The 23,537-nt window shown below is 42.2% G+C and overlaps 1 protein-coding gene across 3 annotated transcripts in view; it reads right to left on the bottom strand.

The window, feature by feature from the left end:
• Positions 1-1,496: 1,496 nt before the first annotated feature.
• OCLN (occludin) overlaps positions 1,497-23,537 on the bottom strand; it is a 48,346-nt gene continuing 26,305 nt past the window's right edge. For all 3 annotated transcript variants that reach the window (XM_082652626.1, XM_082652624.1, XM_082652625.1), the window contains exons 5-9: positions 14,908-15,053; positions 9,506-9,721; positions 7,212-7,383; positions 4,559-4,600; positions 1,497-2,942 (exon numbers count right to left, since the gene is read on the bottom strand). In XM_082652626.1, coding sequence (XP_082508752.1) covers positions 2,841-2,942; positions 4,559-4,600; positions 7,212-7,383; positions 9,506-9,721; positions 14,908-15,053 — 678 coding nt within the window. In that variant the 3' untranslated portion in view covers positions 1,497-2,840. The remainder of the gene's footprint in view (positions 2,943-4,558; positions 4,601-7,211; positions 7,384-9,505; positions 9,722-14,907; positions 15,054-23,537) is intronic.

Here is a 23,537-nt window from a genome sequence, read left to right as displayed (position 1 = left end):
ATGGGTGGCTGGACACAATCCAGAGAGTTAGGAAATTCACAAACAGCTCAGCCAGTGGAATCAAGCCGAAATTCAAAGTGTACAACTTCTCAGACTGGGAGAGATGAGCTTGCCTATTGCAATACCTTTAGATGGAACCTCAATCATTCGAGCCTCATTAAAACCCTCCAGAATTGCTTATAAGAGTATCTGATAATCTTTAACTTGATATGTAAACTCTATACTATCTGTTCAAGCATTTGTTCATTATCTATGAGTTATCACAATGCCAAACATAAGGGAATTATCTGCCTAAAACTAAAAAGAATTTACACCATAAAGCTGTACCCAGCACACACCAAACATATGGGATTGGGATGATACATGTACTTTTAAAACCCAGTTTGCTTTTAAAAACTTGTTTTCACCATTTGGCTTTGGAAAGTAGGTATAACTGGCCATATTTATTTTATTTATTTATTAATTTATTTGGCTGCATTGCATCTTCGTTGCTGCATGCAGGCTTTCTCTAGTTGCGGCGAGCAGGGGCTACTCTTCTTTGCAGTACATGGGTTTCTCATTGCAGTGGCTTCTCTTGTCACAGAGCACAGGCTCTAGGTGCATGGGCTTCAGTAGTTGTGGCACTTGGACTCAGTAGTTGTGGCTCATGGACTCTAGAGCGCAGGCTCAGTAGTTGTGGCGCACGGGCTTAGTTGCTCCACGGCATGTGGTATCTTCCTGGACCAGGGATCAAATCCGTGTCCCCTGCATTGGCAGGTGGATTCTTAACCACTGCACCACCACGGAAATCCCGAACCACATGCTTTTGCAACAAAATCTTTGGAACAATGGTTAATAGCAGAAAGCAGAATGCAAACACAACCACAACCACAGGAGGTCAGAGATGGAAGAGACCTCTTAAATCTAATCTAAATCTCTATTTTCCAGACTAGAAAACTGCCTGAGTGGTTTTTCAAAGTTATGTCCCGATGGTTAATGCCAACCCCCAAGGGGAATTCCCTGGCAGTCCAGTGGCTAGGACTCCACGCTTCCACTGCAGGGGGCATGGGTTCGATCCCTGGTCAGGAAACTAAGATCCCACAAGCCGCATGGCACAGACAAAAAAAAAAAAAAGCCACCCCCCACCACCAAAAGAACCACCCTGATCCTGGCTCAGAGATCAAATGTATGTAAGTACATTTGAAAAATGATTTTTTTAACTTTCAAAGTTCAATTTTATGGCACAATTTTACAGCACAAACTCATGCTATTTGACTTTCTGCATTTAGCTGAATGGTTTTGTTCAGTCACAACACTGGCAAACTTGCCTTCATAAACTAAGTGTGCTGACTTCAGTTTAAATTTTAAGACATATAAAAATCAATTAAGTTGCTCAAGAGAGTCCTTACCACTTGGTATGAATCCAAAAGACATGAAAAACATAAACTATTTATTACCTTTTGTAGTATGAACAGCACACAGAAAATTAAGAATTTCTTCAACTTGAAGAACTGTATCAGCGTTATAATGGAAACCTTATTTTTATCTTTGGAAAATGATGCAGACTTATATATTAAAAACAATACACTTAAATGAGAGTTCCAAACTGAGGAGATAATCACAATCAACTTGGTTAGCTACATATCCAGTATTATCAGCTAATTTTACTTTACCAGAAAAAAACTGAATTAAAAAAAAAGCTGAGATTTAAGGGCACCATTTGAAATAATTTGGTGTTTTATGATATTGGATTCCATTTCCAGACAAATCAGCCTTCTGTTAGCCAAAGGATTTAGGAAGCTACCAACCAGCACAGCACCCAAAACAGTTTAAAACAGTAACAGATACAACTTCTGAGTATAGTTTTCCATAGCTTAGTATTAACAGCACTAATGACATCAAAAAGGTACATTATGGAAAGAAAACACCAGTTTTAATAATTATAAAATATGTACAAAACTTGAATATTCCCATAAGATACAATTCAAGTCACAATTGAATTATAATTGTAATTGGATACTTTGATATAATGGAAAAGGCTAGTTGGTTTAAAAAAAGCATGTAAACCATAAAAGATAAAAAGCATTTAAAAATACGCAACAAAATTCTAACCAGTAGGCTTAAACTTTGATTTTTAAAAGGTAAACATATATTTACAATCTTCAAATTTCACACATTTGTTACTTTTACATGATCTTTATTACCAGGATAACATGAAATAAAAAGCTCTTAAGCATTTATACACAGAAAAAAATCAATAGGGAGGCTGGTAGGACTCAGTATCCGTAGTAGTTAAAATAGGAAAAGGCCAGGGACTTTATCAATGGAGTCATAAAACAGACTTAACCAAAACTGCAAGCTAGGCAACAAGCAGTTTCACTTCAGAGACTTTATTGCAGGGCCCCAGTTTCCTTATCTGAAAATAAATGATTATAAGTAACAGTTATCTGAAGGGAGAATTCTGGGAGAATTAAACTATCCCCTATAAGACCCAATGAGCATACTTAGGTATTAACACCTGATTGCCTAGGGTGTGAAAGTTCACAGCACAGTGTACTCCAGGACCTTCCTTAAAGCTTTAAAAACCTCAAACAAAAGTTCTTAATACAAGAACCAATGTTTAAAGCATAAAGTCCTTACTTGGAGTGTTTAGCCCAGTCGATTATCAAAAGCTATTTATAAAATGATGATGATATACTGATGATATCATTCAATACTGATGATATTAAAACTACCAAAACTCTGTAATGATCACAAAGATTTGGCCTCCCAGGTTAGAGTCCAAAGTCATTTTGACTCCTGATAACATTGCAGAGATGTCAGTCAGATACTTCTTAACCTAACAATGTGGCATCTGCTGTCTATGTTTTCCGTCGATCATAATCTCCAACCATCTTCTTAATGTGTGACAATTTGCTCTTCAACTGCTTGCAATAATTCCTCTTACTTTTGTAATCTGCAGACTAAAAAAGGAGGAAAGAAAAAAGAATTGCGTAAATTTAACAAACTAAAAACGAGTTATGTTTTAGCTGCTGGGAAGGCAGAGGTGAACAACAACAAAAAGGGAGCATTAGTCATATAGAATTGCAGGGAGTGTTAAATGAAGTAACATGCATAAGGCATCTGGCAGTTATCTCTAACCACATGAGCAGCTAATTTTCTTTTCTCAGTCATATCTTCTAACCTGAGTTTTACAAAGGATACACTCATTTCTAATGATTTGTAAAGTGACCAAGAAAATTTATCGGCCTTTTTTTGTTAAAACATGATTTAAAAAAAAATAAAAATCAGTAAAACAAGAAACTGGTGATATGGGGTTACTTAGAATAAAGAAACGGGGTAAATAGGGAGTGAGACAGGAAATTGTACTATGTACGTTTTTAAACTCTTGAATTTAAATTCATGACGTTCTGGGAATTCCCTGGTGATCCAGTGGTTAGGACTCAGCACTTTCCTTTGTTATAAAGCAGAAACTAACACACCATTGTAAAGCAATTATACCCCAATAAAGATGTTAAAAAAAAAAAAAAAAAGACTCGGCACTTTCACTGCCATGGGCCCGGGTTTGATCCCTGGTCTGGGAACTAAGATCCCACAAGCTGCGCAGCACAGCCAAAAAAAAAAATTAATGGTTCTGGAATTTTAAAAATTAATATAAAGTCTTTTAAAAACCAAACATGTTTTAAGGCAATAAAGACTGATGATGCTGGGAAAATTCCCTGGCAGTCCAGTGGGTGGTTGGGACTCTGTGCTTTTATTGCTGAGGGCCCAGGTTCGATCCCTTGCTGGGGAACTAAGATCCCACAAGCCACGCTGTGTGGCCAAAGGAGAAAAAAAAAGAAGACTGATGATGCCAAGTGTTGGCAAGGATATGAAGCAACAGGAATCTACACTGCTTGTTAGGAATGTAAAGTGGCACAAACCAGGGATGCTGTTGACAGTCCCTACCCAAGGCAGGATCCCCACTTGCTCAATGACCTTGCAATTTCATGACTATGTATATACCTAGCAAATGTGTGCCTGTGTGTATACACACTTAAAAATGAACCACTGCTTCATGCCACCATCTGAATGATTCTCACAAACAATACTGAGCAAAAGAAATCACACACAAATTACATACTGTATGATTCCATTTATATGAAGTTCAAAATACGCAATACTAATACATGATGTTAGAACGTAGGATGGTGGTTACCTCTGGGGTGAGTGTAAAAATTGGATGAGCATACAAGGAGTACTACGACATGTATTTCTTTATCGGGATGCCAGGTACAAAGGTGTGTGGTTGCTCTGTGAAAATTTACCAAGTTGTATACTTATGATCTGTGTATTTTTCTGTATGTATACTTCAAACTGAAAAAACAAATTTTTTTTTTTTTTGCATCAGTGCTGGTTGTAGTTGAAAACAACTGAAATTAAGGTTCCAACTTCTTAGTTTTCATCTTGCAATTATAGGGCCTTTTGTCTATAATCAGTGCATGTGTGACAAGGTATTCAGAGTCATTCTAAAGGTTAAATGAAAAGCACATAATAGATAAGTTCTTCCTAAAAGAATCTTACAATCTGGGATACTTACTCCCTTAACTTGTTTCAGTCTATTGTATTCATCAGCAGCAGCCTATTAATGAGAAACAAAGGAATATGTTTAAGTGGGGCATTTTCTCTTTCAAAAATAACACTCCTGATGTTATATTTTGAAGCTAAAAATGTCATCTTATGACAAAAATATAGGGAATTAAAATAACGAAGTCTTAAAGTTCTCAAAACTATTATGGTCAGTAGAAGGGCCTGAGGAGTCCAGTGACAGGAAATTTATGACATTAAAATACTTCTCACATTCCATTCACCCAGACAGGTAACTATCTGTCCTGCTGCTTCTCATCTCTCCCCACGCCAGTCCACGTGGCACATAGACCCCAGAGAACTTTTTCATAAAGCACGGCTCTGAGCAGGTTACATCCCATTATAAAACTGGTCTGAGCACTCCATTAAATTCTCTACTAATCTAGTCTCCTACCTTTCCAGTCTCAGTGTCCACCATTTGCAATTCTTTAAAAAATTAAGCACATTAATGCTTCCAGATTTCCGTCATGTTCCCCTTATAGCTGTACTCATGTACCTCCCCTACTGTCTGGAGAATGTGTACTGGTTACCTCTCAGTGAAGCCTCTCCTAAACTCTCCAGGCCTTCAGCAGACTTTATTCCTTCTCAGAGAAGTTAGTTACAGTACTTTCTATACATAATGTAAATATGGCATTAGTCCCATTGTCAAAGTTGTTTAGGTATCAGTTTCTCTCTTTGAATATGAGCTCTTTGGGGGTGGAAACATGATTTGTCTTTGTAACCTCAGCACTTCCACATCAAGGACACAGTAAAAATGAATAAGCATTGACTGCATTAAGAAAGGTTTACGATACCATAGAGAAGCCATAAAAGAAAACAATAAATAAATCAAACTATATACGAAGCAAATACTTCGAAACCGGAAAGTAGATCACCCCAATTAAAAATGGCAAAGGGGGGGCTTCCCTGGTGGCGCAGTGGTTGAGAGTCCACCTGCCAATGCAGGGGACACGGGTTCGTGCCCCGGTCCGGGAGGATCCCACATGCCGCAGAGCGGCTGGGCCCGTGAGCTGTGGCCGCTGAGCCTGTGCGTCCGGAGCCTGTGCTCCGCAGCGGGAGAGGCCACAACAGTGAGAGGCCCGCGTACCGCAAAAAAAAAAAAAAAAAAAAATGGCAAAGAGTATTTCATAAAAGGACTATGAAGTTCCAATAAATACGTAATGTGATAAAAAAGTTTAAATACTGGTATCTAAGACACAAGTCAGTAATTTTTCAGACATAAAATGTTAGTGAGATGTGGGTCAGAGGAGCCTCTAGAGCATTACTAGCAGGAATACAGTTGATATAATCTTTCTGGAGGGCACTTTTGCAACAAAAGTTTAAATGTACTAACCTCTGACTCAGCAATTTCACATTCTGGAATCCGTTCTAGCAGATAAGTGGGTAAGTGTGTAAGGATGGAGAGGTCCACCAGTGTATTACTAATGGGGCAGAGTGTATGTGTGGCAGTGGGGAGACATACCTAAATGTCTATTCATAGAGGGCCACTCAAGTAAATTATGGTACAACCACAAAATGGAAAATTGTGGAGTTATTTTTTTAATACATAAAAATATTTTCTCAGTAAGTAGATCTTTATTATTGACATGAAATGATAACCATAAATTATCATTGAATAAAAAAGCAAGATATAAGCAGTGCCAGTAAGTATTTAAAAAGAAAAACCTTCACAATGATGGGGATATCTCAAAGAAACACAGGAGGCAACCAAGAGCTCCCAATGGTCCTAACTAAAACAATTCAAGCAACAAAACTAAGTAGTGTTGGATTATAACCCAAAGTATAAAACAAATATCCATGAGTCTATACTGACATAAATGATCAAATAAATGGGAGGAAGTGACAAATTTCCCATGCAGACAAATTCCAAATAATTTGTGTAGGTATACTGCTGGAGCATAATTCCCCAGTCCTTAAGTGTGACCTATGCATAGTGACTTCCTTCTAAAGAGCACAATATGGAGATGGGGGTTAAAAAGTAATGAGTAGTCTTCGCAAAAAAACCCACAAAAACAAAACAAAACAAACAAAAAAAAGTAATGAGTAACTTTACATGGACAAATACTACTCCAGCCAGGTGATCAAGAAAAAAAAAAAGAGCCATAAACTATTATTGAGTAAAAAAACAGGAAGGATATAAGTAAAACTTATGATTTTTTATCAAAGATTGTGTCTAGGTGCACTTCTGCAGAGGGGACATTTTAACAACTAATATTTTGGTGACAAAATTTAAGGCAATTTATTTTTCTGTATGTAATTCTGTATTATTTGAAATTTTTACCGAAGGAGCGAACTTTGTTTATAAATAGAAAAACTAATGTAGGTATTTTCTTTTAAGCAGGAAGGGATGTATTATGGACGAACCTGAACGAACTTTTTGGCCAAACCAATATGTACACAGACCATTGCTTTGTAATTCTTAACTACGTTAGTACACTTTTCAATTTGGAAAGACTTTAATCTAAGACTTGATTTCAATGACTCTTCAATGAAATTAGTTTGATAACTACTAGCAAAATCTGTATCATATTAGTATAAAGGATAATGTAGCTCCATAGATTAGAATAAAATTCTATGTAATATATAATTAGCAGATTTCAATTTACCATATACTCTTCACTTTCTTCTCTATAGTCATCCAGTTCTTTATCCAGACGAGAGAGTTCTTTATTGATCTCATCAAGTTCTGCTTGTAAGCTCTTGTATTCCTGCAGGCCAGTGTCAAAATTCCTCTTGTAGAGTTGTCTTTGTTGATCTGAAGTGATAGGTGGATATTCCCTAAAAATTCAGTGAGAAAATGATTACTTATGTATCCTTAGCAGACCTAAGATCCAGTGCTTCTTTCTCAAAGATGATAAGCTGGTGGGAGGTGGAGAATGACATTCTCTTGGTTTTGGGTTTTTTTTGTTTTTTTTGTTTTTTGTGGTACGCGGGCCTCTCACTGTTGTGGCCTCTCCCGAGGCTCCAGACGAGCAGGCTCAGCGGCCATGGCTCACAGACCCAGCCGCTCCATGGCATGTGGGATCTTCCCGGACCGGGGCATAAACCCGTGTCCCCTGCATCGGCAGGCGGACTCTCAACCACTGTGCCACCAGGGAAGCCCTTGGTTTTGTTTTTGTTGTTGTTGCTTACGGGTAGAGAAAGGTGGGATGCAAATGAGTTCTTTTAAGAATGATTATGCTTTTTACGTTGCTGCTCATGTTTTTTTTTTTAAAAAAAACTATGCCTACTGATTTTTAGAAATAAGTTGAAAATCATTTATGAAATTTCAGGGTGGTCTTAGGAACTCATTTATTCTGAATACACACCACCACATGAGAATGGACACTTAACGTTAAAAGTGTTAAAACTGGAATTGTGGAACACAAAGGATATTTTCATCACTTCAGTGGCAGAGCAGCTAACTGGCAGCTGGCTGTTTTCTGCTACCACCTACAGTTTTCAGACTGTTTTCAGCATTGTTTTTGTTGAGGCGGGGGGTGGGTGTCTTGTTTTTCCTTAATGGAAATCACTTTGATTGTAAAAGTAGACATTAAAAGGTACATGTATGAAAATGCATGCTCATTGTAAAAATAATCTGGCAATGTGGTAAACTATGAAAAAAACCCTGAAATTCTGTACCACTTGTAATCTCTCAATATGCCAGCTATTCTTTACATATGACAGTGATGTTATTAACCACCCATAATCCACTGAGGAAATACTATGAATTGTTGCACGGGACTAAGGAACTTCACAGCAATATGGAATTTTAAATGTCATATCTAAGACAGTCTAAATATCTTCATTTTACAGACAGGAGAAATTAAATGATTTGCTCAAAAGGGAAACAAGAATTCAGAATTTCTAAAAGTTTTCACTTAAATCTTGCATGATACAAGACAGGCAAATATTTTATAGACAGATGACTGAACTAGGCCAAAACTCTTGAGGGGTAAGGGGGAGATGAAATATGAGAGCCACCAGTGAGTATGGGACTTCTAGCTATACTTGCCCCTTCCATCCCTCCTAATACCTTGAGAAGCAATGTTTTGATTAACCACAAATCACACAGCAAATGTTTCTGATTTGTGTCCCATTCCTCAGAATACTTGGGCAAAAAAAGGCCATAGATCATACAAGAGTACAGCTGGCAATGATGGACTATAACAAAACCACTGACACACAAAGTAACTTAACCACGACACTAAATTGTTAACTCCACTGTTTACAAAACTGTTTGCCAAAGTCCTCTGGATTAAATTTTTAAAAGACTCTCTGGTCTCATCGTGAAAGCTTAACTTAAAAGTAAACGCCAAAGGAAAGCCATAGCACTGGTCCGGAATTTTATAATTAGTAAAACAAAGTTCCTCTATACTTGTATTTCATTTACTTGAAAAACCTTGCTTGGGTGACTATTGGTAAAAGCATACAGCACTGGCGAAGTTTATCAGTCATTTTGCGGAGGTGCGCTGAAAGTGTTGACATGTTTTTAAGCCAAAGTGCTTTTAAGCCAAACACATTCCCTCCAGGTCAATCTTTATTACAGAAGAGTACTAAGGGGGCTTCCCTGGCGGCGCAGTGGTTGAGAGTCCGCCTGCCGATGCAGGGGATACGGGTTCGCGCCCCGGTCCGGGAAGATGCCGCGGAGCGGCTGGGCCCGTGAGCCATGGCCGCTGAGGCTGCGCGTCCGAGGCCTGTGCTCCGCAACGGCAGAGGCCACAACAGTGAGAGGCCCGCGTACCAGGAAAAAAAAAAAAAGAGTACTAAGGGAAAAAAAAATATCAAGAAACTGTCTCCAGCCCTGGTTGGCAAAGAAGGAAGTTGTACCACCCACCCCAGTTGAGGAGGCAACACCACCAAAACCTGGTTGTACAACCATCAGATGCGCAAGGGGTTCCAGCAAGAGGCGCCCCAGTACCTGATCCAGTCCTCCTCCAGCTCATCACAGGACTCGCCGCCCGTCGTGTAGTCTGTTTCATAGTGGTCTTGCTCTGATCTCCTCGACTTTCCTGCCTTGCCCTTCGAGGGAGCCCTTTTTGAAAGCGTCTCCAAGTTACCACTGTTGCTGTAATGAGGCTGCCGGAAGTCCTCCACAGGTGAAGTCACTGGCAGCTCCTGAGCCACTTCAGGCACCCTAACAAAACAGGAATCATCTGTCCGCGAGCATTACCAGACTTTGTCAGAGCACCGAGACCACAGAGGGCAGCAACACGTGGGCTGCATTCACTCAACCAGCCACCTGCCCAGCACTGGGCAGATCCCCAGCTTCCTGCACTCAACACAGCACCAGCCCAGCTCCCCTAATGCACACGAACAGCTTTAAGGCTCTGATGTAAGGGGAGCTCATTAGTAAGCCTTGTACGAAAAATGGATGTAAGATTTCACTTTAGGAAACACGCTGATCCGGAAGAGAATTATTGACCTGACCCGTGCCAGGGACTTCCTCCACAAAAGGCTGTTAGGAAAATAACAATCACGACTCTCTTCTACAGGTTCTTCTAGTTCCATGGAATGCTGAGTGGGGAGAGGAATGCACATACGTATCTACCTGTAGAGGCTGACTCTCAGAGATAACCTCTTGGTAATATTAATTTTAGACTCCTCTGTATCAATTCTCTTTTCAAGATACAATGTTGAAAAATGAAAAATACTGAAAATTTAAACTAAAAACACAAAAACCCTAAAAAGCTTTATATTGTAATGGATGAAAGAGCTTGTTAAGACTTTTTTAAGTTGCACTGTTAATCCTGAAGCCCTGTAGAATGAATGAAATGGAAGAGTTAACATTACACTTATTTTTGTAACGCCAATTATTTAATATTGCATCAGATTTTTAAATTGCATATAATGTTTCTGCCACAAGCAGAAAAACGAAGCCTAACATGGAATAAAAGACCAAGAGCTGTGGCAACTGTAGACTACTTCTGAGTAACAGAAATGCAAAGCTGCACTTTCCCCCCGTAGCAGAGCTGGAGTAGGGCAAGAGGAGAAACCAGGCACCTGAGACTTTCCAACATCAGCCTTGCTATTCAAGTCAACTATTTAAAAGTCTGAAGGATTTCGTTTTTTATCGCTTTCAACTTACAGAACTGTCATCTTGAGCTTTATCCACGAGGTGGACTGTTTTCTAGGTGATCCAAAACTGCTTGGTTCTAACTGTTGCCAAAGTCTTAGATTTCTAATCACACTTATTAATTTCTTATAGACTCCTAAAGCTTTGGGGGGGGTGGTAGCTGGGGGGGTGGTGGTATTTATTTCTTCTTTCTAAATTTATCCAGGTTAACATGGCTTTGAGTGCTCTGCTAATGCTACTTCTAAAGGAAGGAAAATGTGACTTTCTCTGTGAGTCAATGATTAACGAGTTCCTAGACACCCTGCCAGGTACTATGCTTCTTAGCTTCGAGGTGGCAAACAAAACCTTTAGAATGCAGTGGGTTTGTCTGAAGTGCTGGGGGCCAGAGGGGGAGGATGCTAAAGGGCAAAAGAAATTAGAAAAAAACCCCAAAATATTAAGGCGGGCCTCCTCCCGTAATTTTATATTAGGTATTGATATTATAAATCTTCACCATAGAAGTTTTCCATCTCCCCTCTTCCTACACCCTTTCAAACACTAAACAATAACTTGATACAGCATGAAAGCTAAAAACGAAATTCTTGGCAAGAAAAGTATATATAAATTTAACAGTTAGGGGATATGTGAACTCTTAGTCACCTTCAAACCTACTTTTAGAGACAAGTCTGATTAGTTCGAAAATCTGCACAGGCCAGAGGTAACCACCTGTATACTTTCCTCAGTATCTGACTCAGTCCCCTAGGTGCGGAAAGCTGCCCTTGTGTACTTTTTGACTTCCTTCTTTTTTAAACTTGCTTTATTTTCTCTCTCTCTCTCTCTCACTCTCTCTCTCTCTCTCTCTCTCTCTCACACACACACACACCCTCACACCTTCACATGCCTTTGCTGCTCTCTCTCACCCCAACAGTGTAGTTATTGTGCACTTCCTTCCGCCCCTGTTGTATTGCAACCTCCATGGGAACACGAACTCCGTATTCCCAGGGGCACCTGGCCCAGTACATGGCAGGGGTTCAAGGTAATTACTGAACTGAAAAGACATTCACAAGAATTCTCTTCATTGAGGACACCCAGTATCAGGGAGGAGGGAGAAACAAAATGCATGATCACATCAGTGTCATGACTGTTGGAACGACATCCATGATATACATGGTATTTTAAAACTGCCATCATCACTGAGGGGAATATCCAAGCCTTGCCAATCAGAGAACTCATCTTCCTGGACCCAAAAAGGACCAATTAGAATCTTTCCAATAGATTTGATATGTAAGTTTTAGGAAAGTAAATTCCATTCTCTGAATCTGGCGCTAGAAGATCAGGACAGCCTGAGGAATGTGCATGGCTAGCCTGCTACAAAAGAAGCTGTACTGAGAATAAAACCAGCATAGCAACAAGAACCCTGATATCTTCTGAGTCCCTGGATCATGCTGTGCCCGAAGCTATCACCATCTCTGGGCCTTAGGCGAACCAGTGAATTCCTACAACCCGTGTAAAAGCCCTAACAGATTATCCTACCAGCCTAAATACTACTACCAGACAATGGTCTCACTGGGCACTCTAAGGTGTCAGCCTGCCCTGAAAGCTCTGAATCGCATCAGCACTCCACTTCTTTGATTTACAAAGGTTAATTCACCCTGGGTGTGGAAAAGAGAGTAGGGAGTGTACCTACTATCTCCCAAATTCACTTAAGAGAGGGTGGAGAAGAAACTATCTTCAGCTACATTCTGCTGTCTCCTAATCCGGGATTAATTCTAACTGCCTTAAAATTCTAAGGTTAGGACATTATGGTGAGAGCAAAAGGAGCCAGACACCAGAATAATTTCCATATGATTCCATTTTATAAGAGCTCTGATATGGTGACAGGCGTCAAAACAGTGGTGGTGGGGAAAGGGGGGTACCCGTGGAGAAGACAACGTTTTGGGGCGCTTGAAATGCCTCTCTCTCGGTCTGAGGGTAGTTACTTCAGTGACCACATGCGTGAACTCTCAGCAAGCTGTATATCAAGATTAGTGCTCTCTACTGAACATACGTTATGCCTCGGGGGGAAACATCTTAGTACTGAGGCACCTCATTCTTAACCTGGACCTCAGACAACGTTCCGATTCTAATTCCTTCTTCATCCACTACAATAATAAGGAGGAGAGGCACTGGTGAGTTACTAAACACCTTCAAGAAACACCTGAAGAAAGACAGGCTACGACTTAACGTGCATCCCTTCGTCATCCAGAAGGACGTACACTGAATCCTCCGGAGCGCTCAATGCTCTGCCGCAGACAACAATCAACAATGTCTACTACCCGCCAGAGGCTGCAAGCTCCTCCCGTCATTACTACACACTGTTGCATTACTACACACTGTTGCATTCGTTATCCCTTACCTTGGCACCATCCCCATCCTCCCCTTCTGCTGGGTTCTAAAACTAAGTATCATATTTGCATTTTCCAGGCCTTCAAAAAACTTCTAGGGTGTACTCCTGGAGTACAAACTGGTACAACCCTTATGGAGTACAATTTGACGACATCTATCAAAATAAAATATGCAATTTCCTTTAACCTGGCAATTGTGCTTTTAATATGTTTCCTCCAGATACACTGACATATTTGCAAAGTGATAAATGTGCAATGTGCAAGTTCATTCTCTGCAGAGGTTTGTAATAACAAGACATTGGGGAAAAGTGTGCATCAATGTGGGATTAATAAAACAAATTTTAGTATACCCATTTAATGGAATATTATGTAGCTATAAAACAGATCAGTAAACGCTGTATACTGACATGGACAATCACGAAGATATATTGCTAACAATGCATTTAATATGCTATTGTCTTTTAAAAGGAAAAAATAACCAACATCATATTTGGCATCAACATCATAAAAATAACCCCTGGAAGGACGTAAAAGAAATTGGTAACACTAGCTGCCCCTGGGGAGAGAAACTAGACAGCTGGGGACAAAAGGGATTCCCTTTTGCTCCTTTTAAATTTTACATCATGAATGTACTGGCTTATTGAAGAATAAGTAAGATATTTAAACTGTTCCAAATGAATCTGTGAAAATATCTTAGTTCTCATAACAAGGGACAGCATGTGGGAACGCTGTGAAGCCCTGCAGGCCTTACAATTAATTTGGAGGCACAGCTGGTCACAAGATGCATTGTAGGTATTTATTTTGTATGCATGGAAGTCATGCAAATCATAGCTTGACCCTTTTACAAGGATTGCATCTCTGCTGTGTACCTCTGCCTCTCATAGCCTCACATGATTTGGTTTTTGTCAAAAGCCAAAGAGAAGGAGAAGAGAGAAAATGCTCTTCCTCCAAATCATTTACAACTGAAATCAAAAGTAAGCTTGGAAAAAAAAAAAAAAAAAAGTAAGCTTGATACTGAAGACCAAAATAAAACATACAGAGGGTAAGGCAGAATGCCAGTCGACTTCCAAATTCCATTCCAGGGTAATAATAAGATCTATTCTCTTCAAACTGATTCCATACTTAACTCACCTGCTGGTGTCATCTTAGGGGCTCCAGGCACCCAAACTACTATGCACTCAGAGTGGATCTCTACAAACTCGGCCCCCTAAGTGGCAGTGGAGGTTGGAGATAAAACTTTGAACAAAAATTTCCCAGCAGATAAACCTTTAACTTAGAACGATCAAATTAGCTAAAGGGAAGGTTTATTTTTTTGGTCTACGAAGGAACTTGGAGTTCTAGAATTATATACAGGAACATTAATTTATCATCCTCAGGCAAACTACATCCAAGTCCTTAACAATATCCCCAACATCTCTCTCTTGTCATTAAGGTGAATTAGACTTAGGCTTCAGGGTAACCTAAAACCGCAACGGCGATACTATTTCCATAACCTGAATGGTACCAACTCTAGGCCAGAAACTCACTGGGAGGTTTTTCACACCACAGGTAAAACAAAATCTAGAGGTTTTATCAGTTTCACATCCCCTAGCAAAAGAGATCTAATAATTATAGGAAGGAGGAGAGACTGAGAACCACACTTAGCTCTGCTATCAATCGGTAATACCCTTCCACCCTCATCTAAACTTCAAAACCAGAAATAGGAAAGAACCACATTCCGCCTCCACCTATAAGGCAGAGATCAGTCTCCAGCCTTTGTGAAAACTGTTGGGTTTTTTTTTTTTTTTTTTGGCAAATGGCACAAAACAGCAACTGATTTATAAACACATGCAAATACTCACTTTTTCGGACTCATTCTAGCAAAAGAAGGAAGACGCTACTTACGGTGTTGTTTTATAGGAAGACTCTGGATACAGTCGCTTCTCGTTCACTTTACCATTGGAGGAGTAGGCCACGGGGCTGTCCACTCTCTCCCCGTAGTCAGAAAGGGGAGGAGGCATGTCTTGTGTGCCTGCAGAAACGTTTTTAACCTAAGGAAACAGTCCCAAGAGACTCAGTTAGTATTTAGCCTGTAACATAAAAGGGGGAAGAAATGAAAGAAAAATATCATATATAAAATTATCTAATATTTATCGGGCTCATTAAATATTATTAACCTATCTGACTACCTTGTTATTATCCAGTGTTAACAGTCAAATCAGCACAGAAATGGTACTATTGTTAGTTTAACAAATCCAGAATCAATTACAAACAAGAAAAAAATCCAAATTCCCTGATCCTCATCCTGATGTGATTAGGTTTAATAATTATCCACCCCATCTTAGGAAGACTAATCTCATTTTATCCGGCCTAGGTCCGAGTTAGAACGAGAATTTTCATTTCTAACAAGTTCTAAGGTAATGCTTATGCTGCTGTCTGGGCACCACTCTTGGAAAACCACTAACCTAGCACAAAGAACATTGATTCTTCTCAATCCATTCACCCTATACATGGAATGTTAAAACTACATTAAGAAGCTCAAACTGATTTCTGCTATGGTTCTTTAATAACAGATTGGTTTGTTCTCCCTTTACTTTCTCAATGGCTCTATCACCAATAGCCTACAGTCACAGCATCACTGCCTTCCCTCTCTACCTTTCTTATTCCATTCTGATGTGTGAGTGAACGTGTTCTAAGAAGTAATACACATTGGAGATGATGCCTTGTTAACCTGAAAGGTTTCCCAGAGAACCTTTGGGAGAAGGTTTTGTATCTAATAAGCATAGCCAATTAGAGTCTCTACATTACCTGTTAGACGTAGTAGGTCCAACACTCTTTAAATTTCACCTAAAAATCTTCACATTTGCATATTACTCTGCCAGAAAAACAATAACTGCTAAGCCCAGACAAGTCATTGAGTTGGTTTGAAGTCAAGGAATAAAACTAAGGTGTGGGGGGAAAAGAAAAAAAACACTAAAAATTATGCCTGTGAAAAAGAGCAACTTTTCAAACTTAGGGATGATGGGATTGCTTTAGCTTGGTGGTGAGCACAATGGCATCCAATTACCTGGGCTCACTCCAGATCTGCCAACTACCCAACTACAAGTTCTAGAAAACCTCAATATCTACCTGCTTCATAAAGTTGTTTTGGCAATTAAATGAGATGACAAGGTATCACATTTAGCACAGGGCCTTTATGAACACAGTAAAGACTCAGAAGATGCTGGTTTCTGGAATTAAAGCCACTGGATCTAAACAAAGAATTTTTACAAGTATTTGAAGGGGATGGCAGACTTTTAATTGGATTATTTTGCTGTTATAAATCTTCACAATAAGATTCAACATAGCGTATGTCCCTGCCACACACACACACTTTACATTCTGTTGTCCGTCTAGCATAGCATTAAAACGTGACCTGCTCCTTTCCTGTCACTGCACTACCACATGTCAAAAGATATTTACTTACCCACCCCTTGAAGTACACAAAGGTATTTAATCTTGATTGTTTAATATTCCCATGAGCCAGAAAGGAATGGAATCACTTCCTTCTGAAAGTGGAGTTTGGCAGTAACTGGGAAACCAGGGGGTGGGTTGCCAGGGAGTGTGCTCAGATCCCACCACGGGGGGGCCGGGTGGGAACCATTCTTGGCACCTACTGAATTCCTGAGGACTTGACACCATCACTAAGCTTCACAAATACCGGCCAAGCCAGAGGCGTATTCTCATTCTGGAGACTTCAGATTTAAAAGACCTCCCTTTCTTAAAAACCCATTTAACTCTTCTCTTTGCAAATTTAGCAGAGGGTGCGGAGCTCATGGATTTCCTACTGACCCTGGCAAACCGGAAACCAAAACCTTACAAAAGAGGTGTCTGGGTGTCTTTGCAGAGACTTCCTACTGCCCAGAATGGAATGTTCTTCCCCCTTTCTTTGCCAGCTAATCCTTAAGTGGACTTCAAGTCCTGGCTCACTACCAAGTAGGGATGGTGCCACTACCTCCCGGGGGCCTTCCACAAATGTCCCTGCTGGATGAGGTGCCTCCCTGTCCTCCTGTCTCGCCAGCACCTGGGCATACAAACCTCCCAGCAGAGCGCGTGTGCACAGACTGTTTAGGCACAGGGTGACGCTGCTCCCACACCTCTAACTTCAACGGGCGGTGGGCTGCTCTTAAAGCCACCGCTGTCTGCCTGCTACAGCATGCCACATACTGAACTGAGGGATCGTTTAGTAGGTACAACCTTACAGGGAAATACTATAAGCAGATGAGTTAGGGGGTCCCTGGAGAAACAGAACCAGGAATGGCTTTCTTTTTTGTTGTTGTTGTTTTGTTTTTGTTTTTGTTTTGCGGTACGCGGGCCTCTCACTGTTGTGGCCTCTCCTGTTGCGGAGCACAGGCTCCGGACGCGCAGGCTCAGCGGCCATGGCTCACGGGCCCAGCCGCTCCGCTGCATGTGGGATCTTCCCGGACCGGGGCACGAACCGCGTCCCCTGCATCAGCAGGCGGACTCTCAACCACTGCGCCACCAGGGAAGCCCCAGGAATGGCTTTCTTGACATAAGAGAAGCCATTTTGTGATCTAAGCCTGGCCACAGGGCTCACCCTTGAACAGGTCTCAGTAATTTATGATCTTGAGGGAACAAAGGAATGCAGGAACGGGGAAAAGGCACTCAAACGACAGTGCAGTGATAAGGCAGAGTCCTAGTTCCTCCTCAAGGGATACACATCATAATATATCTTTGAGTTCTGCAGGTACTAAGGACCCCCACCCAGGTGGAGGATGGAATGATGATGGTGCCACTCTTGACTTCAATCAACTAAAGCTTGGACTCTGTGGACCTTTGCCCCAATTCTATGCTGAATTCTCCTCCGCTCAAGCCCCTTCACGAATACGCAAGTACCCTTAGCTTAAAACTTCCCTAATTTCACTGTTCAGACAGACACTGCTTTGGAGAAGATCCCCGGTGTTCTCCTCACTTGCTGCAAGTAATAATAAGTTCTTTCTTCTCCCGATCTTTGGCTTGGTTGTGTCTATCAGCTCAACGGCCACCAAGAGGTGAACCCAGTTTTCAGGGTTTTTTTCAGAAAAAAACCCTTTTCAGAAAAGGGGAAGCAAGGGCTCAGGGTGCTAGACAACTTTCCCAAGGACCCACACCTAATAAGTGGTAAGGTGCGGTTTATAATACTTCAAAGCCTCAGCTCCAATACACTGCCCCTCCCTGGGCAGCCTCCTACCTTCCTTCCTCTATGGGTCTTCAAAGTCCAGCCCAGTACCTGGCACAAAGCAGGAGCCCAGAGTCTGCCGCATAAAGGTTACTTCATTTATTACTGTTCTACTTCTACACTGTATATATCCAACCGCCTTATCAGATGAGCTGCTCTGAGCTGATGCTTATCTCTTAGAGTCAGCAGAACTAGACTAGCCCGAACACTGACTTCACCCTCCAGCACAGGTCTTTCATGACTTCAACCTTCTTCATACACGTGCACAAAAAATTCCAAGGCCATGCTCGCTTGGGTAGAACATACACTAAAATTAGAACAATACGGAGAAGATTAATTATTAGCATGGCCCCTGCGCAAGGATGACATGCAAATCTGTGACGTGATACATAGTTTTGAAAAAAAAAAAAAAACACCCAGCCAGACTCAAAGGTGAGTAAGAAGCAGCCTTTGTCCTCGAAAGGAGCTTCAGTGTCTAGAGGCAGAAACAAAATATATTTGTAAAACAAGGAGTAAGTTCATTTTTTTCCTTTTACGCTTCGTGTTTCCCAAAAGAAAATATTGCTTTTTCTCACAGTACCAATGCAAAGTGAGTACAAACCTGCCGCTTTCAAAGGACAGTGGGAGGAAGCTGGGAAGCCCCAGTGAGGAGGGACCAGTATTAGAAATTTATGAGTCCTCAGCCTGTGCTTCCTATGATGAGAAAAGGGATTTGAGACTCACTGTTATTACTGAGAGGATCCCAAGCCAGTCCATAATACCTGATGATGTAGCCAAAGTTCTTTAAAACAACAACAACGAAACAACCCTACCATTTTAATAACTATAGCAAAATTTTAAAGACTTAGAACCTGAGAAATACTCGGCTTCATTCTGAACAGCAAATGGTGAACAGGTTTCCTCAAGTAACTTGAAACTAGCTCTAAGAAATTAGGGGCAGAAGAAAGCAGAGTGAAAAAACACAAATGCAGGAAGATTTGCCGCCTTCTACTAAGCACTGAGGGGAAAGGAAAGTTTGAGAGTCAAGCGAACGCTGGAACTGCTGCTGCGAAGCCAAGAGAAGCCTCGGGGCCTGGGGGGCTGATCCGGGGCTCCCACCCGCAGGCCCTCCGGCGGGGGAGCTGGGGTTCGGGGGCAGCCGTGGGGCGGAAGGGCACTACACGCACAGAAATCCACACGGCAGCGCCCAGCTGGCCGCTCTTCCCTGGGATCTGCCTGAAGAGTTCCTGGCCCCAGTGGCACCCTTGCCGCACAGACAGACTTTATAAAAGGGAAAGACGAGACAGTAGAAGACAGACGGGCTGAGGCCGAGGAGAGAAAAGACCCTGAACCAATCAAAGAAGGACACAGGCAGACTCTAGAGACTAAATTCAAAAAGGACAAGCACTCTCACAGACCATGTTTAAGGAGTAGGATTTTTTTTTTTTTTTTTTTTTTTTTTTTTGCGGTACGAGGGCCTCTCACTGTTGTGGCCTCTCCCGTTGCGGAGCACAGGCTCCGGACGCGCAGGCTCAGCGGTCACGGCTCACGGGCCCAGCCGCTCCGCAGCATGTGGGATCTTCCCAGACTGGGGCACGAACCCGTGTCCCCTGCATCGGCAGGCGGACTCTCAACCACTGCGCCACCAGGGAAGCCCAGGAATGATTAATTTAAGGGGACAGGAAACGTTTTACCAAGATTCACATTCCAATCAAGAAAGAACTAAAGTGTCTCTGAAATGTCAAAATGAAATAAATTCAAGTGAAATAATTTCAAAAGATCTTCACAAGAGGTAGTTATAATGAGGACAAATTTTTATTCAGAATTTAATTACACTCATTAGAAGTGTTCTATGTCACTTGTGAAAAAAATCTTTGTTAACTAACCGTCTTTGGAGAATTAATGAAAACCGTATATCCCTGTGGGGTGCCAAGGGGAAAACAAAGAGGGCGACTCAGGGCAGCTCTCATCTCAACACCTGTCAGCACGGAGCCGTCCGACCCTGGGACCAGGATGGAGCTGCACGATTACGCTTATCAACACTACTGACTCACAAGCAGCCTCTCCGCCCCGACTCCTTGAAGTCAGGGATGGAATAAAAAAAGGTCAAGAATGTTTTAGGTCAATTCACCCCTGTAAAACAAAGTTTGGGAAAAACCTTTCTCTCCACACAAATCAACTGCATACTTCATCTGGAATGAGTACAAGCAAAAAGGAGGGAGGACAGCCACGCCCCATTTTGCTCTTCGTTCCTAGCTCACACAACACGGGGAGTCAGACTAGACCTGCATCATGAGAGGGAAGTTCATGTGTCAGGCAAAACCTGACCCCATTTGGTCCTCACCATTGCCCGGTGAGATAGGGCTATCTCCATACTCAGATGAGGAAACTGAGCCTCTAAGGTCCAATTAATTTGCTCAAGGTCACACAGAAGGTGACAGGGTACAGGGGGGACGTAAACCCCGTCCACCTGACTCCCAAGCTCAGCTGTTTCTGGCAATAACAAACTGATACCTCAGTAATTTAAATATGGCTTGAGGTACCCATCTCATCTGGGCACTGACTATTCCCAGTAAGAAAAGGAACTATTCTCATTGCCTTCACTCCTCACCACATCCGAGTAAGATACGATGTGAATCCATTTTGAAGAGTTTTATTTGCCTACTGGACTATCATTCTAAAAGCAGCTTTTGACACAAAATTACTGATATGTGCTTAGTCATCGGGTTCCTTTTGTTTATGTCAGAGTGTAGGAACACCACCCTCAAAAGGCAAACAGAAGGGGTTTTCCTGCTTGGTAATTAAAGTGGAGAAATATACCAGACATCAGAAGGAGGAGGACCTTCATCTCAAAGTACCATGTCCAGTTTTACAACCGGAGGTCCACCTTCCCGGCCATGTGCCCTTGCACTACAAGTTTTCAAAACACTAAGTGGTCCAACTCGTTTTTCCCGTTTTGATATTTTACACTCACAGATGCTCCCCCAACAAGAGCCTGAAAACTGCCTCTGGAAAGTTCCCTCAGACTTTTCTCCACCCTTGGTGGCTTGAAGGCAAATGCTCCCAAACAGACTAATCCCACAAAGGAAGAGATCATGGACCAGGCTTGGGCAAGTCTGATCAATTTACGTTGATCAGATGGCTCTGGGGATTTAGCAAACACCATGTTCCCTATCCAAACGCAGGCTGCCCACACGGAAGTACTAACATACACCAGGCAAAGCTGAATTCTGGGGCTTCCCTGGTGGTGCAGTGGTTGAGAGTCCGCCTGCCGATGCAGGGGACGCGGGTTCGTGCCCCGGTCCGGGAAGATCCCATATGCTGCGGAGCGGCTGGGCCCGTGAGCCATGGCCGCTGAGCCTGCGCGTCCGGAGCCTGTGCTCCGCAACGGGAGAGGCCACAACAGTGAGAGGCCCTCGTACTGCAAAAAAAAAAAAAAAAAAAAAAAAAGGTGAGACGTGCAGGCTCAGCAGCCATAGCTCATGGGCCCAGCCGCTCCGCGGCATGTGAGATCTTCCCGGACCGGGGCACGAACCCGTGTCCCCTGCATCGGCAGGCGGACTTTCAACCACTGCGCCACCAGGGAAGCCCCAGCCTGCATTTTAACACTCGTGTATCTCATGCCAGCCTCCCCAGCAGGTGTGCCGCAGGCACAGCACACCTTAGTCCTCAGAGCCCATGCCAGCCACCACCTAGGGTTCCAAATCCCCTTCAGTTTACTGTAGTACTCCACACAACCTCAGCATTTTCTAAGCATGCCATGCCTGGAAGAGACCTTATGCATACCTTAACTCAAATCCCACTGGGCTTGCAGTATTATAGCTGCAGCCTGGCTCTATGGAACAGTGGTTCTCAAAGTGTGTTCCCCAGACCAGTAGCATCAACATCACCTGGGAACTCTGGGAACTCAGAAATGCCAGTTCTCAGGTCCCATTCCAGATCCACTGCACGAGAAACACTGCGGGTGGGCCCAGCAAGCTGTTTTAACCAGCTCTCCCTGTGATTCTGACGCTTGCTAAGGTTTGAGAACCACTGATGGAGGACAGTTTTCCTCGATGTCACAGACAACTGCCCTGTTTAGACCATTATACCCATAGTTAGAATTAACTCTATTTAGTGCTGGAAATCTAGGAATCCCTGCATTCAGAAAGCCACAAAGACACTCACCAGCTCTAACACACATCCTACCTCACCTTCCATTACAACTCTCTACACCAGCCCCCCAGGATGCCCTCGACAGATAGGGCCTTCCGTCCTCCACGCTGCTGGGTTCTGAAGGTCAGTCCATGGATAGGACACTTCCATTCTTGTTCCATTTCATGCCACCTGAGACCACAGATAATAGTGAAATCTTTCCCAGGGTGAGAGCCCGGTATACCAATTGTCGGCAGCCCCCAGGAACTGCTCTTACGTTAAAGAACACTTGGACTTACTGGTTGAAAATAAGAAAGCTATTCGCGTTTCTTCAGCTGTCTAACACTGATTACCACCACCGCCCGGTCCCAGTCACCTGCCCCACCTGGACCTGTTCCCTGTTCCTGTGTGCAAGGAGATGATACGCAGAGTCTGCCTACACCCTTCAAAAAAACATTTGTTCTTATCTCGCAGCAAGCTTACAAGTAAGAGGAAAATTAATAGTTTAACAACTGCAACCAACATTAAATGTATTTATATTTTGGGTACTCTTACACAAGCTCCCTTATTTGATGCCATCATTGCAAATACTAACAATTATTCCTCTGGCTAAAATTTATTGGGCATTAATAAATTATGTGCTGGCCCTGAGCTAAGCCCTTTAATTGTTACAGGATCAGCATAAACATGCTGTAGGTGAAACTTTTATTTTCCCCATTGACACATAAGAAACCTATTAAATGAACAGACAAAGTGATTACCTTCATCAGAGTCCAAGGATACCAAAAGCTACCCAAGGCTGACCACAAAGGACAGGGGTCCAGGACCCTGACCCCTCTCTACACCCAGGCCTGATCATCCTTACTAGCTCCTACCTTGACAGGTAAATGTTGGGAACAATGCTATAACAATGCTGCATCACAATGTCAAAGCTTAGAAACTTCTAGAAATAGGCTACCTAAATAATACACTTTGTATGTATGTATGTATGTATGTATTTATTTATGGCTGCATTGGGTCTTCATTGCTGCACGTGGGCTTTCTCCAGTTGCAGCAAGCAGGGGCTACTCTTCGTGGTGGTGTGCAGGCTTCTCACTGCAGAGCACGGGCTCTAGGCATGAGGGCTTCAGTAGTTGTGGCACGCAGGCTCAGGAGTTGTGGCTCTCAGGCTTTAGAGCACTGGCGCAGTAGTTATGACAACATG

Source organism: Grampus griseus (assembly GCF_964374135.1).
Source record: "Grampus griseus genome assembly, chromosome: 3".
NCBI lineage: Eukaryota > Metazoa > Chordata > Mammalia > Artiodactyla > Delphinidae > Grampus > Grampus griseus.
Note: the sequence above shows the minus strand (reverse complement) of the source record. Positions and strands in the feature narration are given on the sequence as shown.